Below are 18,817 nucleotides of genomic sequence, written 5' to 3' on the forward strand. Positions count from 1 at the left end.
CTCATTTTGTTCCAGCGGCACAGACAAATCAGTCTGTCATTCAGAATGCACCAGTTAAAGCTGAGAATACTACGATCCAGATTGTTCTTATAGCCGATAGCTCGGACTATGACTTCTTAAAAGTAGCTATTCTGAGAAGATTTCGAGTGACTTCTGAAACCTATCGCCAATTATTTTTATGAAACAGAAGGAAGCAGACTAGTCATTTACCGACTGCGCTAAGAAGCTAGAGCAGCTGCTGACCCAATGGCTGGACGTCACCGAGTACAGATTGATCATGACCGCAGATGGGCTGAGAACATAGAAAACTGGTAGTGGAGCAATACATCACTTTCATCAAGTACTTCCGGTTGAGAGAACTCAAGGACTCAACCCTCGTTGCTGTATGCAAGGTGTCTGACTAAACGTCTTTCTAGCCCACAAAGATGACCGAAGCGAAGGATTAAAAGGAAGCTCATATTAGTCTTCAAGGAAACCAATGGCTCCGAAGCATGCACAACAAGCAAAACCTGTGAACAAGTCCGTGAATACCGAATCCGAAACGGCCGGATCCAGCAGTTGAGACGAACAGCACAAGCAAACTAACAGAAGGGCACGAGGTTGCTATTACTTTGGAAAGTTTTGTCACAAAGCTGTTGACTGTAAGGAACTGAGGAGCCGAGAAAACATGTTGGCTTACAGACTAGGGTCCAAAGTAAAACTATTCTTATTTTAAAATTCCTGAGATGCAAGTAATCAATCAATCTGGATCCAACTCTGAATGCTAACCTCTATAAATCTATTTCTTAAAAGTAATAATTAAATCAAAACAATACATAAAAATATAATCAAGTTTATTTTTGAAGAAAAAAGTCTTGATTTGAAAGAACAAAGCTATTGTTCTTGATTTGAAAGAATAAAGTTATAAGTTATCGTAATGTCTATTGTAAAGAAAACAAAAGTTACAAAACCTTACAAAAGTTACTGTAAAGAAAAAAGAAATATAGAAATACACTGAGCTGGTTCTCCTTTTCGTGAATTCAGCATGATATGTACAGTAACTGGTGATGGTGGAGGGGAAGTCTGAGTTTGGTGAATTTCTTGGCAAGTCGTGGAAGGCTACCCGAAAGGAAACTGTTTCACCCGAAAGAGAAAAATGGGAAATTAGAAGCTAGAGGAATATTAAGAGGAACAATGCCTTTTTTGAAATATCATTTAAATATTGAAAATAATCCTCCCCCCCATTCTGTGTTTGAAAAATATATTAAAGGTTAAAAAAATCATAATAAGCTGCCTTTAGATTATACCCAGTAATTGTGTTTAACTTAGTAATCTATAACTCAAATTAAAAGATATAACCCAAAAAGGCGGCGACTTAAGGAGAGGATTTAACAGGTTGAACAAATATGTAAAAGGTTTTTTTCCTGTTTCCTTCCGGAAGCTGCACTGGAATGACCTGGAACAAAAATTTTATCATTTGCACTTGTATTCATAATTTCAAAACCACAACAACTAACTCTATGAAAATTGATTCCTACGCCCCCCCCCCAAAAAAAAAACAACCAAGGACAAGGGTTGTAATTTTCCCCCCAAGGACAATTAAGGTTTTTATTGACATCAAAAGTCCTGGTGCCTTTTTTAAGAGTCAATAGTGATTGCAGGGCCAATGATCCAAATGATCCAAATACCCCCAACCCTTAGTGGGACAGAGAAGAGAACCCAGAGAAATGTACCGTATTTATTAAATAAAAAGCAAGCGTTTTTAACTGAAAGTAAGGAGCTTACTCCTTACTTTGATACACTCCGTATATGAAAAAGGCTGTTTCCTCCTCAACGCTCCGCTCTTTACGCTAAAGTTGGCTCTTTCTCTCAACACTAATTTTTAAAACAGTAAAAAACTTGATGTAAAAACTTCGGTGTAACTATTGGTATCAAAATTCCGTTTTTAGAGTCTCAGTTACTATTATGCCAGGTCACTCCTTACTATAGTTCGTTACCACGAACTGTTTGATAAGCACCAACTTTTGTGGAAAATATAGGGAAAAAATCAACGATGTTGTTTTGGTATTATATTGACCTTAGATGGCTTTCTTCTTCAAAAAACTTTTAATAAGTATTCTTTTTAATTGAAATTCTCTTAGGTGTAGCTTGGGAGGTGTTTCAAACAGGCCGAATTGGCTGTTTAAGTCGATTTCTGTATTACTAGCATCGTTTCTAATAAGTATTCTTCTTAATTTAAATACTTTAAGGTGTTTTCTGTTAGGTTTGGCTTGTGAGGTGTTTAAAATGGCCAAATTGGCTATTTAGGTCTACATCTGTATTAATAGTACCTGTATTCAGCACCTGGTGCCTTATTAATTTTTAATCCTTTTAGTATTGTCGCTAATTCTTCCTCACAAAACAAATCTTCCTTCACATCCAAGGTATCACAAATTTTTTCATTTTCATCTATATCTTTTCCTGCAACTGTATCTCGGTTTAGTACATTCTCAAAATGTTCTGCCCATCTTTCTTTAATTTTTTCCTTATCACTAATTGTGGCCCCATTCACTAATTGTTTCTGAGTCTCTAGTATCTCCGTCAGTTGGCTCAACAGGGGCATATACTACTATAACTGATACCCTTAACTTTTTAGTCATAAAATGAGCAATTAGTATTCTATTATTAATGCCTTCCCAGCCTAAATAAGACTTAGCAACTTCCTTATTCATCATGATCCCTACTCCCTTTTTATGTACCCCATCCTTCCTGCCTGAGTAAAAAAAAAAAATCTATGTTGCCTAATTTCATGCTTCCTACCCCTGGGATATGAGTTTCTGAAACTTCTATTGAATCTAGTTCTAACCGTCTGAATTTGTCAGTCAAAATGTCGATGCGACAGTCATTTTTTAACGTTTTAACATTCCAAGTTCCAATTTTCATGTTGTTTAAATCTTTGAAATTATTTTGGCCTCAGGAAAAGCAATGATCCCGAATACCAGTGCAGGACGGGGACCAAGGTATCTTCTCAAGTCTACATCGAAGCGCTTAAGCCGGCTTAGAACCGGACAGCAAGAAGTCCTTGGGACCTCCAGTAAGATGGAGGCTTTGTGCTATACTGGACCCATCTTGGTCATAACATGGTTTTCAGCACTTGCCGATGCTCTTCTATCAACAAGAGTCAAAATCCTGTACAGACAGTCCCAAGTCTATTACCTCCGACTCATTATATATTCATGCCTCCGAATATTATGCTACAACGGAGAGGCAACCCATAGTAGATAAATTAGCTAGGAAGAGGTTTTTCAGCCCAAAAACCCCCATCAAAACAAACCAAGCCCAGAAAAATATCCAATAATCAGAATCCCTTGCGAGTGCTGTGTTGTTTACTAGGCTATAATTTCCTCAAGTGACGCCACTCCTCAAGTGGGAAAAGTTGACCGCAAGTTTCCCAGTCTTGCAGGTACCCCAAAAGGGTCGAGGCAGCCCTTTACAGAGGCCGTTGTCCATGAGTCTGGATCCTACGCCCTGCCGTAGTTGTCCACCTATAGAGGATTCTCCCACGATGGTCTTCTGCATTACCATGTAATCTAACCCATTGCTGGGAGAAGGTTTGTAACTCAAGGGACGTGCGGACATGCCAGTGGACCCTGTTGAGTGTACATTTGAGGGGCCTTCTTCCTCCTGCACCTGTATTTATGAAGCCAGAAGAAGGTGCCCCAGTTTATATTATGGACCCCCAGGGACAAGGTCCATCTCGGTTGTGTCTCCTATAGAGGTACTCTACATATCTGTAGGGCATTCCCCCTACAGATTGGGAATGCCCTTATATAAAATATTTTATATGTTTATATAAAACATAAAATAATTTCTGATAATTTTATGTTTTAATGTTACTTCTCAATTTCATCTAAAGGAACTTTTTATTTATTTTATTTCTGATCGTTTTTTTTCAGATCATGCCCAGATTCAACAAAGATGAAGGGAGATGAGAAATTAATTCCTATCCCAACCCCTCTTTCATATAGTCATCCTATAGTCATATATATATATATATATACTAGCTGTTGGGGTGGCGCTTCGCGCCACCCTAACACCTTGTTGGTGGGGCGCTTCGCGCCCCCCCAAGCCCCCCCGCGCGCGTAAGTCGTTACGCGCCATATTAGTTACGCGCCATTGTAGCTGTGTCCCTTTGTCCCACCTGTGAATAGAGATAGATATAAATATATATTTTTAACTACGTTAAACATGTGAATATACAACATTCTTCGCTGTCCCATTGTCTGTGCATATAAATAGCATTTATATTTATATGTCTGTGCATATACAAAGCCTTATGTACTAATAATGACGTCATATGCAAACGCTCTTTTTACAAACAAACAAACATGCATACACACAACTCGCTTCGCGCCAACCCAACACCTAGTTGGTGGGGCACTTCGCGCCCCCCCAAGCCCCGCCGCGCGCGTAAGTCGTTACGCGCCATATTAGTTACGCGCCATTGTAGCTGTGTCCCACCTGTGAATAGAGATATATTGTTATATTGTTATAGCTATAACAAGTTATATTGTTATAGCTATATATTGTTATAGCTATAACAAGAAAACTGCAACACCTTCAGATTGAACGTATCAGAAAACCCTACTGTAGAGGTTCAAGCTCGTATCTGCAAGAATGTGGAGTTTTGTGTTTTTTGTCAGAAGAAAGATCACAAATGAGTGTTCATATACACGGACCGTAAGGGGCGGGGTCTTGAGGAGGGGGACATCCCTTTCGTATACAAATAATTTCTGCTCGTTTAAAGTTTTAATATCGCTCCTTACTTTCAGCTAAAAAAAACTTGTTTTTTATTGAATTTCTAGACATTTTTGAATTAACGCAGGTTTTGATTTTTGCTCACAATACATTAATAATTAAAACCGAATTTGTGTATTAATTTTACTTTTTTTGGTTAAATGGCTTTCTTAAAATTTTGATGGACGATTTTGAGGAAAAAGGAGTGGGAGAGGGGGCCTAACTCCCCTCTAGTTGTTTGGTTACTTTAAAATCCCACTAGAATTTTTCATTTTATTTACGAAAATTTTTATTATTAATCTAATATACGTAACGTATAAATTAACTTACATAAGGAGCTTCTATGTTCGTATATCCTTATTACGTATATGAGGGGGCTGGCCCCCTCATCAATATCTCGCCCTTTACATTAAAGTTCGAATTTTGCTCCAATTCATTAAGAATGACCCCTAAATCACAAAAGTAGGTTAATTAGAATAAATAGGTCCTTTGAAATTACTAAAAATACTTTAGCATAAAGAGTGAGGCATTGAGTAGGGACGAACCCCCTAATATACATAATAATACTTGTTAGTTTTAAGTTTTAATATTGCTCGTTACTTCCAGTTGAAAAACGTGCGTTTTTTTTTATTGAAGCTAAATAAAGGTATATTTAAATTTATATTTAGGGTTCAGTTTGGGATTTTGATCAAGTTTTTTTTTTTCTCGCACAAAAAAAATAAAATAAAAGAATTATTACTTAGGAAGAATATGTCGAATAATGAGGTGAATCTGATAAGATAATAATTGCTTTATTTCTATCAAACAGTTCGTGATAATGAACTGTAGTAAGGAGCGACCCGGCTCAATAGCAACCGAAACTCTAAAAAACGGAATTTTGATACCAATAATTGCATCAAAAGAATTGTACTTTAATGCTGATTTTAGATATATATGAGTTTCATCAAGTTTAGTCTTACCCATCAAAAGTTACGAGCCAGAGAAAATTTGCCTTATTTTAGTAAATAGGAGGAAACTCCCCCAAGAAGTCATAGAATCTTAACGAACATCACACCATCAAATTCAGCGTATCAGAGAACCCTACTATAAAAGTTTCAAGGTCCTATCTACAAAAATGTGGAATTTGTATTTTTTGCCAGAAGACAGATCACGAATGCGTGTTTATTTGCTGTTTTTTTTTTCAGGAGTGATGGTATAGACCCAGTAGTTCTAGAATGTACGTTAGGGCTCATTATAACGGAAATTAAAAGTTTTAGTGCCCTTTTTAAATGACCAAGAAATTCGAGGGCACCTAGGCCCCCTCCCACGCAAATTTTTTCCCAAAGTCAACGAATCAAAATTTCAATATAGCCATGCTGTTCAACTTAATCGAAAACCTAATAACTATTTCTTTTGGTGACGACTTAATCCCCCACAGCCCCTCCCCATTGCTTAAATATAGTAATGGTTATTATGAAGTGTACAGACGTTTTCAGGGGACTTTTTCGGGTTGGGGTGGGGGTGGTTCGGGGGTTACTTGGGAGGATCTTTCCATGGAGGAATTTATCATGAGGCAAGAGAATTTCCATGAAGGGTGCGAAGGATTTTCTAGCATTATTTAAAAAAAAAAAAACAATGAAAAAATAAATCAAAAATTTTGTTTCAACGGGAAGTAATGAGCAGTATTAAAATTTAAAACGAACAGAAAATATTAGGTATATAAGGGGGTTCGTCTCGTCCAAAATACTTTGCTCTTTACGCTAAAGCATTTTTAGTAATTTCAACTATTTATTCTATGGCCTTTGTGATTCAGGGGTCATTCTTAAAGAATTGGGACAAAATTCAAGCTCTAGCGTAAAGAGCGAGGCATTGACGAGGGGGCGAACCCCCTTATATACGTAATAAAAATACGCGAATATAGAAGTTCATTACGTAGGTTAATTCATAAGCTATAGTATATTTATTATTAACAAAAAGCGCTCGTAAAAACATGAAAAATTCTAGTTGCATTTTTAAGTAACCAAAAATTGGAGGGCCAATAGGCCTCCTCCCCCACCCCTTTGTTTTATCAAAATCGTACGATCAAAACTATGAGAAAGCTATTTAGCAAAAAAAAAAAAAATAATTTGCAAATCTCGTTTTAATTATTTCATATGCGGTGAGCCAAAATCAAAACATGCATTAATTCAAAAAAAGTTTAGAAATTAAATAAAAAAATACAAGATCATTTAACTGCAGGTAAGGAGCGACTAAAACTTAAAACGAACAGAAATTGTTCCGCATATGAAAGGGGTTATCCCCTCCTCAATGCCTCGCTCATTACGCTAAAGTTTTTTATTGTTTTAAAAAGTAGAGTTGTAACATAGAGTCAAACTTTAGCGTAAAGAGCGAGGCGTTGAGGAGAGGACAACACCCTTCATATGCGAAACAATTTCTTTTCGTTTAAGTTTTAATGTCACTCCTTACTTGCAGTTAGAAAAACTTGTTTTTTAAATTTAATTTTAGAAAAATATCGCGGCGATTCTTATCAAAATGTGTTTGGAATAGGTGATCGCACCCATTCCCTCCGTTATATCCATGCTTGGTATTATTTAGCAAGAATATGTCCAATAATAAAGCTAATCTTTTCAAGTACAAGTCTGACTTGTTTCTTTTACTTCGTGTTATAACAAGCAAAATTATAAATCGCTTTTGTGAGAAAAAATAACCTAAAACCCTACTAAAGGTACAAGATGAAATCTTAATTTATGTATTTTTAGACGGAAATATTTCAGTTGAAGGTTTGGAGACTGTTTCTTCAAAATTTCAGTTGGGAGGCTGTAATTCATGACTTTGATCGTTCTGTATCGCCAGATTACTATTATATGCTCTTTGCCAGTCTAGAACTAAAATCTAGTTAATTAATCCTCTGAAAATCCTTAATTTCAATTATCCTGCGGTATCTGTACTTTGAATAGGTTAAAAATGGATGTGGTACCTATAATCTTATAATCATTTTCTGAGCCTAAGTTCCGGCTGTCTGTCTCAAAGAAAAAGAGCCCAAAAGTGAATTTTCCCAGGGGGCTTTCCACCTTCGAGCGCTATTAAGAATTTGTGTTTTGAATATGAAATTTGATTGAATACACAATGATATTTTATGTCACCTGTGCTGTAAAGGTTTTCAGTCATAGTGGGTAGCACTACGGGGAACTGTCGAAGCTGCAAAATTGCTAAAATATTATTTAGTTTGTTCCGAATTTTAGCATTTTCCTACCAGGTATTTAGGGACTATATTTTCCCGAGCTTTAAAAAAGAAAATTCTACTACATTTAATCGAAAAGACAAAATTCCTACGTTTAATAATGCAAGTTTCATTAAAACTGAATATAGGTGTCTGGGAAAGTAACTATTGGTTTTTCTAGAATTTATCAGATCCCTTATCCAAGCTCAACAAGTTTTGGCAAGACCGTCCATTCAGATCTAAGTATTTAGGTCGCGGGGACTAAAAATGTTTACAATTGAAAAGGTAGGGTGATCTTTTATGGTCTCAAATTAACTGAACACTGGGTATGCTATCTTTCAATAGATATTTTTGTACACCACAGCTTCCTCTCAAGAAAAAAAAAACTTAAAAAGATGGGGAGCTTTTATATCAAATAATTCAAGAGTTGATGCTTCCGTTCAGGATTTTATCATTTAAGAAGTAACAAAAGAAAATGTAGGTTTTTGTTTGACACTGATATTTACCTGGGTCATTTTTTCTCGGTTAGCCTTTGGGTTGAGTGGAGCTTCAGTTAAGAGGATGGGGTGCTCCTCTGGTGCAACACGGAGCTCATTATAGAAAGTATGATGCCAAATCTTTTCCATGTCATCCCAGTTGGTGATGATACCGTGTTCGATGGGATATTTCAATGTAAGAATACCTCTTTTGCTTTGTGCTTCATCTCCTACATAGCTGTCTTTTTGACCCATTCCAACCATGACACCCTGCGAAAAAATTAGTTAATTCAATTATAATTTGGTTTAACTATATTATTAGATATATTACTTAAAAACATCATTTTTACGTATAAAAGACAAGGGGACTTAATTTGTAAGAAGTGACAAGAACATTTTTTGGGAGTGTATTTATAACAAGAAACGGGAAAGTCACAATTCATTGAAAGAGCATATACCCAAGAGGCCACGATCTTCAAAGACATTTAATGGCAGCCCTCGTCACTATTTCTCCTATAATTTGCCTTCCATATATGAGGTTCTTATCACTGTAACCACTGTTATGCCACTTGAACAGTTTATATATTTCAGCATACACATCCCCTCCCGGACGCCCTCGAAATAATACCCCTTGTGTTATTGCAATTTTTACTTGTTTATGTTTAACCAAGGATTCTTAGAAGATTTGCTGTTGTCCAATCAGTGCCAAGAATATAGGGTAAACAATATCAAGCTCATTAATAAGGGAATTAACTGTGTAAAAAAAAAATGTCTCTTTAATTCAGCACCTTTTATCTCTTCTGGGCTTTTTAGTCGTCTCTTTTGGGGATCAGCAAAACTATACCCAATAACTAATGCCCAAAGTAATGCTATGAAATGAAGCAGTATGCTTCGTTGCTGAGGTCTTAAAACCTTATAGAACAATTGCCAGAAACCATCTGTGGAGCTATCCTCAAAGGGGCTTCCATCACTCTTTGATTTCCCTGTACCTCGTTGCTCTATCACAGCTGACAGTCAATCTGAGAGCAATTTAGTCAGATACGGCTAACACCGACGATATCCGGAAATTATTATCAAGAAGTTCAATGAGGAAGTTATTAGAGATTATGGTTTCAAAAGCGGGTCTTATCATTCCTTGTCAATAATAATATAGACCTTATCTAAGCTGAGGGTTATGTCCTATTAAGAGGGGCAGAACTTTTGCTCATTTCTTTGTTTGATTTATCCAATACCTGTGATGCTTCTTCTAGATTAGAACACACAATAAAGACTCAGTTAACAGCAAATCTGGCAAAAACAATTTTTTTCTAGCATTGTTTTGAAGCCAGAAAATATGTTTGCGCCATATCTATATTTTTAAGCCTAAGATAATTCAATTTACACTGTGGCTGAATAAATTTTGGAATTTTGTGTTAATGGGGTTTTGATTTGCTTTCAGGGATATTACGGGGAGGGAGTGTACCTAGATTTAAAAAAGATTGTTTTTGAATTGTTTCCCGTAAAAAATCTTTTAGAAAATACCCCTCTCTAGGTTTGATTACATACCTTTTTTGTATCCTCTTTAAAAACAATTGTAAACAAAATCCTCACTACCCCGCTCCCTAAGCTTTTGTGAGTAGACACCCTGATTGCTTAAGTTTTTATGGGGCATGGGCCCCGTAAGGCATTCAATCTTGCGACAAGCCTACAGCTGTAACTTATATAGGAAGGCCATGATAGGTCTATTATTGGAATTATTGATTGCTGGACTGTTCATTCCGTAAGCTAGGCTATCGCTTAGACATTTTCTTGAACATGGTTTAATCTTGTTAAAATAATAGGTAGTGAAAGTTTGCTATTTTGGCATGTTTTTTGTTCTTTTTAAAAAAAAATTTCTTTTCATCTTAAAACATCCCAGGGCAAATTTCAGAGATAGAACTAGGCAAATTACGTAACTGTTGCAAAATGTATGTCTTAAGTTGATACATCCGAACTATTGAACTAAAAAAAGAAAAAAAAAAAAGTCTTACCAGGACAGGGGCAAGACTTAAGCTAAAATGCTGGTAAAGCGCAGAAAAAAATTTCTCATTTTTGGATTCCAATCAACATTAGGCTTTGTCACTAAGACTGATTTTTAAATAAACTTAATGTGTAAAATTTAAACAAAATAGTCATAACTTCAATTAGGACGAGTAAAAACTTTTTTGAGAATAGCTTGCATTGTTAAGCTTAGGAAAAAAAGATTCTAAACAATAAGAATAATTATTCACCACATATAAAGTGAACAACGTACAATTTAATTTGCAATAATCTAACCAGATTAAATTCTTTCAAGGTATGTCCCATTGACAACAACTTAGCTGATATGATTCTTACTGTATTGAGTTTAAATAAGGATATTATAAACTCGAAGAAAAAGATAAATTAGTTCAGGCTTTGTCACCTGCTCAATCGGCAAAGTTCAAAGTCGTCTATTGGCTAAAGAAGATCTTTTGAAAAGACGCAAACAGGATTTGTTTTTAATTATATCCAAGATATGTACGCATGAACGGTTTCACTTCCAAACTTTAGGGTTTGTAATGATAAGTCTGTGCCTCTGAATAAGCCAGTAGAAAAATTTGCCAAAGCTATTGCAAAAACATCGTTTCAGTTTGTGACAAAACAAACATTACATGCATTACATTGACTTAAAGTACCTGATGGCGAGGACGGCCGACTATTGATGGAAAGACGGCACGTGGGGCGTCATCCCCAGCGAAACCTGCTTTGCACATGCCAGAACCATTGTCAACTACTAAAGCCGCAACATCATCGTCACACATCTTGGATTATGTTTTGTTTCTAGAAGAGAATAGGAATAATTAATACAATAAAAAAAATATAAGCATTTTTCTGTTAGAGTCCTCGTAAAATAACTTTGTGATGTCAATTCTAGAGCCACACTATAAAAAACCAGCACTTGAAATTGTCCATGTTTTTCTTTCAGTTATCATCATACTTTTGTTGCAGAAGCAGAACTTTAAAACTGCAAGTTGAAAAGCCTATATTAACACTAAATTGGTAAAATGTATCTCACAGTGAGCTTTTTATTTTTCTTCATGACAGATATCTGTTACCTTCTATGAAGTAGATACTCTTCTCTGTATAAGACCTTTTAATTTCTAAATAAGTTTTTCGTTCTGTTTTTAATCAGTTCGTAAATGTCCCTCCCGCTACCTTTTCTGAAATAAATACCCCTCTATACATAATATCAGAGAATCCCAGGTATGACAGTCATTCCCCTCTATCTTCTATGAAGTTAATACCCATCTTTATACACGACAAAGGGATCAAAACCTACCAGGGAAACATCAATAATCTCTGAGCTATTTCATTTACAACTAAAACCCGCACTCCCACCTTCTAATAAGTAAATAGTCATCGGCAAAAAGATAAGGATATACTCTGGGGAACTTTCTTAATATTTAATTAGTCTTAAATGCCGTCATTAATTTTAGGCATGACGATATGTGGACTTCAAACCAGGCTGACTGATACAAACAAACAGAAACCTATGGTAGAATACCCTTAAAAAAATTGCATGGAATTTTTTTCATTTTCATTTCAGAAATCAATCACAGCGTTCTGGTATTGCTGGAGGTGTTACGGTCACTGTACCCTTTTTTGTCGAATTGAGAGCTCATTAGGAATGTGTAGTGTGAAACTGATTTTATTTTTTATTTTATAAATACAAAAATAGTATAGTATTTTAATTATAAATTAAATAAAGCAGAATACAGAATTATAAATAAATTACGATTTATTATAATAAAAATAGAAAATTTCTATTCTTATTGAATCTAAACATTTAAATTACAATAAATTGAACGATTGGAAAAATTTCTAATCTTCAGAATAAGTAGCCATAAAAGAATTAATAAAGTATGCCTTTTTTATAATTCTGTTCGAATCATTAGAATCAAAACCTATCCTGTTTACTTTCCTTTTTAAGCTATACGGTGTAATTAGAACTGACGGATCGACAGGAACTTTTGAAAAAAGAAAAATTATTACTAAAAAGAAAATGCATAAGCGCAAAATGCAAATTGATGTAGGATTGTCACTGTAAAGTATTCTACGTAGTAGTTTCAATCCAGGTGGGATTGAAACAATTTGTACTCGGTAAGTGATACTACCTGGCAATCATTTTAATGAAAGCATTGAATAAAAACAGATTATCCCTCTGCTTATCACCATAATAATTCAAAAACCACGTTTTTATGTGGGAATGTGAAAATGTAAATAAGGTCTGAGATCCTTGCTTAAGGATGTATCACTCATTTTCGTTCACGGGGAGGCATTTTTTCAGGGTGAGGGGCTACAAAAAACCTCAAAAATTGTTAGTATATATATATGTATATATATATATATATATATATATATATATATATATATATATATATATATATATATATATATATATATATATATCATGAAAAGAGAAATCACCAATGCAACAGCAAAACCAAAAAAAAAGAAAAAAAAAAAAGAGAGAGAGACAGAAGGAGAAAAGGAAGACTGTTTTCCTAAATTAGTGATTGATATAGACCAGCACTTGAATGAGGCCTTAACCCTACTCATCCATACAATCACATAGGTCAAACAGCATAGCCATACACAATCAACCATAAAGAATAATCCATGTATATATCTATGTATCTATATATATAAAAATAAGTTGTCTGTCTGTGGATGGATGGATGGATGGATCAGGTGACGTCACCTGAAAAAACCGGATTAGGTGACGTCAAAACTGAAAAAACTAAAAAAAGGCAAAAACTACAAAAAAAACTAAAAACTAATAAAAAAAATAAAAAAGCTAAAAAACTAAAAAAAACTATAAAGGTAAAAACCAATAAAAAACTAAAAAAAAAACTGAAAAAACTAAAAAAAGGCAAAAACTACAAAAAAAAACTAAAAACTAATAAAAAAAGTAAAAAAGCTAAAAAACTAAAAAAACTAAAAAAACTAAAAAAAGGTAAAAAACTAAAAAAAATAAAAAATAAAAAAAAACTAAAATAAAGGAAAAAACTGAAAAATAAGCTAAAATAAAGGTAAAAACCAATAAAAAACTAAAAAAAAGGAAAAAACTAATAAATGACGACACTCAAAGAGAAAGCGAACAGGACAAAAGGAATGTTCGATTAGCAATCAACAAAGCACCGGGACACAGGGAGTATAAATGACGACCAGGACATAAGTAAAAAAAAAAAAAACTATCTATATATATTAAAATAAGTTGTCTGTGGATCTGTGGATCGTGGATCAGGTGACGTCACCTGAAAAAACTGGATCAGGTGACGTCAAAACTGAAAAAACTAAAAAAAGGCAAAAACTACAAAAAAAACTAAAAACTAATAAAAAAAATAAAAAAGCTAAAAAACTAAAAAAACTAAAAAAAGGCAAAAACTACAAAAAAAACTAAAAACTAATAAAAAAGCTAAAAAACTAAAAAAACTAAAAAAAGGCAAAAACTACAAAAAAACTAAAAACTAATAAAAAAAATAAAAAAGCTAAAAAACTAAAAAAACTAAAAAAACTAAAAAAAGGTAAAAAACTAAAAAAACTAAAAACTAAAAAAAAACTAAAAAAGGTAAAAACTAAAAGAACTAAAAAATAAAAAAATAAATGACGACACTCAAAGAGAAAGCGACCAGGACAAAAGGAATGTTCGATTAGCAATCAACAAAGCACCGGGACACAGGGAGTATAAATGACGACCAGGACACAAGTAAAAAAAAAATTAACAAAACTAAAAAGAAGGTAAAAACTACAAAAAAACTAAAAAGAAAAAAAAACTAAAAACTAATAAAAAAACTAAAAAATCTAAAAATCTAAATAAACTAAAAAAGAAAAAAAAAGGAAAAAAATAAAGGAGAAAAACAAAACTAAAAAACGAATGTATATACAGACCGGTACAACGGGATACAAATGACGACCGGGACACAGGGAATATAAATAACAACCGGGACACAGGGACACAACTACAACGGGGACACCGGGGGAAACAGGGGGATATAAATGACGACCGGGACAAAAAAACTAAAAAGAAAAAAAAACTAAAAACTAATAAAAAAAACTAAAAAATCTAAAAATCTAAATAAGCTAAAAAAGAAAAAAAAAGGAAAAAAATAAAGGAGAAAAACAAAACTAAAAAACGAATGTATATACAGACCGGGACACCGGGGACACAGGGAATATAAATGACGACCGGGACACAGGGACACAACTACAACGGGGACACCGGGGGAAACAGGGGGATGTAAATGACGACCGGGACACCGGGACAGGGAATGGTCGATTAGCAATCACCATCAACAAAGCTCAAGGGCAATCATTAGAATCATGAGGTATAGATCTGAATACAGATTGTTTTCCCATGGACCATTATATGTTGCATGTTCAAGAGTCGGTAAACCTGACAATCTATTTATATGCAAAGACAATGGGACAGCAAAGAATGTTGTATATTCGCAAGTTTTACGTAGTTAAAACCATATATATATATCTATCTATATTCACAGGTGGGACATAGGGACACAACTACAATGGCGCGTAACTATTATGGCGCGTAACGACTTACGCGCGCGGGGGGGCTTGGGGGGGTATGCGAAGCGCCCCCACCAACTAGGTGTTGGGGTGGCGCGAAGCGCCACCCCAACAGCTAGTATATATATATATATATATATATATATATATATATATATATATATATATATGTATATATATATATATATATATATATATAAATATATATATATATATATATATATATATATATATATATATATATATATATATATATATATATATATATATATATATATATATATATATATATATATATATGAAATTCATCAACATTTTCAGGGGGGTCAAACCCTGAACTTCCCCCCCCCCCCTTGATAAGGCCTTGCCTTTGACCCTTTGCATTGTCATGCCTTTTTTGGTTTCAGCAGAAATTCTCTTTTCAATCAAAATAATTCTTTTTTCTCTTGAATGCTTCAATATCTTGATGAAATCAGGATAACCAATGTTTCTCATTTAATTTATTTATAACTATCCATTCAAGCACAAAAATGTTTTTCTCTTATGTAGATATTTTTTATTTTAAAATATTAGTATTATGAAATATGGTTATTTTCTTCCTTATAACTTGAAAAATAGTTCCTTTCTGCAAGGTACCATGTATACATTGGGGTCTTTGTTTATCTAAGTCTAATGATATATCTAATTGTTAATTTATTACTTAATTTAATCAGTAATATTAATCAATATGAGTACGGTAAAATTTTTGTCTTTTATAGAATTTTTTTTTACACTTTCAGCAAATTTTAGAAAATACGGCTGTATTCTTTCTCACAATTTATTTTCAAATCAAAGGAAGTATATACTGATTATGGCTTTGCGTGATTTTAAGTCACAGCAAAAAAAAAAGATCAGGATTTTTGCCAGTCATGGTAAACAGTTCTGAAATGCAATCCAGAAATAGTTATGGTCGAGTGGTTCAGAAGAAATAGCCAATATAGCTTCGGTTAAGACCCCAGCTGCATGCAACCGGATGCAAAATAATTTATTTTGACATTTTTTTTTAATAGTATATTTGCTTTCCATTCTGAAAAAAAAACAAAAAAAACAAAGCAAATATAAGTGGATAGCTTTGCATATTTAAAGACCTGTGTTGAAATAGTTAACTCAAATTGCGAAACTTATCATCAACTTTTACTTACGTTTATGTAATCGAATAGACTTCGTTTTTTTTCTTGATACCTGTTGCTAAGGCCATATAAAGGCGAAATATCTGTCTGACTCGTAACAACGTTACAAAAAACACATATCTTAACACATAAGATTTGGAATAATAATAATTGTTGCTTTAAACCCGACGTCAAATATCATATTTATTCTTCATATATAGACGTCATATTTATTATTTTTTGACCAGTTTGACAAGCGTTCCTCAAAAGTGTACTATTGAATCATAAATTAAGAGTCTTCGCCTGTTAAGTCAATGTTATCAAAGTCGGTTGACCATGCTTTAGAAACTTCAGAAAGGGCAGGAGCGTAATTTTCTATGGGGAAGGGAAGGTAAATGCCACTCTAAAAACTCGGTTTATCCCCCCCCCTCCAGACCCCAGCTTGCCCCCTTCCCCTCTCAGCTGAAATTTATTTTCTTCAAAATCTTGTCAAAACTTAGAAAAGCCAGCATAATTCAAGCATCCACAGATACGGATTAGTTTAGTATATATTTATCTTCATATTACTATAAAGTGCCTTTATAGTATTTTCATAGTACTATATAGTACCTTTTTGGCACTACATAGTTCATTTTTCGGTTTTCACTGTCAGTTTTACTTGTTTTCTTAAAATTTGCTTTAACTTTACCCCCCACCTCATTATTTTGACAAAATGACGCCACTGTTACAGGTAGGGGTCCAGGGTTTGTGTAAAATATAAACCCTATCTAAAAAAATTGGCAAAATTTCCAAAAATGAAAATTATTTGTACCTATGCAAAGAACAGCTAGTAAGTCTCACTAAAGAATTACAATTACGCGCTACATTTCGTAGAGCCTCAAAAAATGACGAAACTCGAGTAAATTTTAGAGGATTACCCCAAGACAATATCAGCCAATTACCCAGTTATTTTAGGCTAAGAAAATGGGGAACGTAGCTGCGTAAATATACCTAATGTGTAAATATAAAGCACAAATTAAATATTTCCCGTGCATTTTTCAGTCCCTTGTTTACGTCACTCTTGTGTTTGAATATATTTAACGGCGAAAATCCAACGTCGAAGAAATGAAGAAACAGAAAAAGAAATGAAAAACATATAAATTTTGCTAGCACATTAGGGGAGGGGGAGGGGTAAAGCAAAGCACTGTAAAGAATAATAAAAGCAGGGATATATTCAGGGGGTAGGGGGCTTTACCCCCCGATATTTATGTCTGACTGTCAAAAACGTAACAAAAATGTATAATTTTTTCTATACGTTTTCCAAGTTTATTTTGTAACCTCTCCCCTAAAAGAATATCCCCAAAAATCCTGGCTATGGCCCTGGATGTAAGTAATTTAGGATTTTTAAAAGTTGTTTTCGGAATTTTATGGTGTTTCCCTACGCCAGTCACAAAAATATATCAAATTATTGCAAACTAAAATAATTCAGAAAATCAGATCCTAAAATTCTTCATTGTTAGAAACATCAACAGTTTTTTAAAGTTGCTGGCACAATTCCAGAGTTGCAGAATTCTGCAAATCGTGCCCCCACTGCAAACTTTTTGCTTTTTACACAAGGTGGAAGTTAATTAATCAAATTTAGTTTTAGACTTAAGATTTAAAATCAAAGGAGAAGAAATATTCCCAAATTTAATGAATTTTTGTATTAACCTTTTTTTAATAGGGCCTATAGTTCTGTGTTTATATAAAACTCAGGGCCGTATCCAGGATTTTTTTTCGGGTGGAGGGGGAGCGAATACAAAAGGATTTTTTCTCTTTTTTATAAAACAACTTAAAAAACGTATCAAAATTTGTTTATACTCAATTTTGTGAACTTCTTACGAGTTGGACAAACATTTCTGGGGGGAGGGGTTCAAATCCCCTCTACTCTCTCCTGGATACAGCTTTGATCAAATTATTTACATACGAAAACTATTCATTCAGAGGATTTATCAATTTACCAAATAAAAATAGTTCTATATCATTGGTTTTTTATCAGTACTAATAAATAATATTTTGCTTAGTTTATCTTGGTACAGTCTAAGTGGTCTAAGGGTGTGACTTCTTCATGTAAAAATTAGGGTGGTCCGTGATTCAAACCTGAGAACCCTCGCACCCTAAGCGAGAATCACACCCTTAGACCACAAGCCATACTTAAGAAGAACAATCATTTGCTTTATAGACAAAGTTCTTCTCAACTATGTTGTTCGCTGGCTCCCCCCCCTCAGATGGTCAAATTAGGGAAGAGACTATTTCTAATTTAATCTAGTCTGGTCCCTGATTTCGTAAATATGATTTTCGTAAAAGATCCGATCACCCATTCGTAAGATACAGTGATTTTCACGTTTTCCCAGAATCCTGATTTCACCGTCCAACTCCCTTCAATGTCACCGGATCTGGTCGAGATTTAAATAGAGAGTTCTAAAGCACAAGATCCTTCTGGATATCAAATTCCATTAAGATCTAATCACCCGTTCGTAAGTTACAAATGCCTCATTTTTCCTAAAATTTTCCAAATTACCCCCCCCCCCCCAACTCCACCAAAGAGAGTGGATCCGGCCCGGTTATGTCACCTATCTTAAACTTGTGCTTATTCTTTCCACCAAGTTTCGTCTTGATCTCTCCTCTTTAAGCATTTTCCAAGATTTGCGATC

The 18,817-nt window shown here is 34.2% G+C and overlaps 1 protein-coding gene and 1 long non-coding RNA gene across 2 annotated transcripts in view; one reads left to right on the top strand and one right to left on the bottom strand.

Annotated features, from left to right (window-relative positions):
* Positions 1–14,104, top strand: part of LOC136032043 (uncharacterized) — a 47,723-nt gene extending 33,619 nt beyond the window's left edge. The window contains exon 2 of the long non-coding RNA XR_010618628.1: positions 14,042–14,104. This is a non-coding gene — a long non-coding RNA (uncharacterized LOC136032043). The remainder of the gene's footprint in view (positions 1–14,041) is intronic.
* On the bottom strand, positions 902–18,148 carry LOC136032039 (uncharacterized). Its single transcript, XM_065712133.1, has 4 exons — positions 18,125–18,148; positions 11,106–11,250; positions 8,461–8,700; positions 902–1,435 (listed from the first exon to the last, which is right to left on the bottom strand). Exons 2-4 carry the CDS (start codon positions 11,229–11,231, stop codon positions 1,355–1,357), a joined length of 447 nt encoding a protein of 148 aa, XP_065568205.1. The 5' UTR covers positions 11,232–11,250; positions 18,125–18,148; the 3' UTR covers positions 902–1,354.
* Positions 18,149–18,817: the final 669 nt, after the last annotated feature.

Source organism: Artemia franciscana, chromosome 1, assembly GCF_032884065.1.
Source record: "Artemia franciscana chromosome 1, ASM3288406v1, whole genome shotgun sequence".
Lineage (NCBI taxonomy): Eukaryota > Metazoa > Arthropoda > Branchiopoda > Anostraca > Artemiidae > Artemia > Artemia franciscana.

What these genes read in the sequence shown, in the direction of transcription:
- LOC136032039 (XM_065712133.1), bottom strand. Translation starts at nt 11,231, where the DNA reads ATGTGTGACGATGATGTTGCGGCTTTAGTAGTTGACAATGGTTCTGGC. An exon ending in TCGGCCGTCCTCGCCATCAG is followed by an intron (nt 8,701 to 11,105) that starts GTACTTTAAGTC and finishes ATTTTTTCGCAG; the next exon opens with GGTGTCATGGTTGGAATGGG. An exon ending in ACCGAGAAAAAATGACCCAG is followed by an intron (nt 1,436 to 8,460) that starts GTAAATATCAGT and finishes TTTTTGTTCCAG; the next exon opens with GTCATTCCAGTGCAGCTTCC.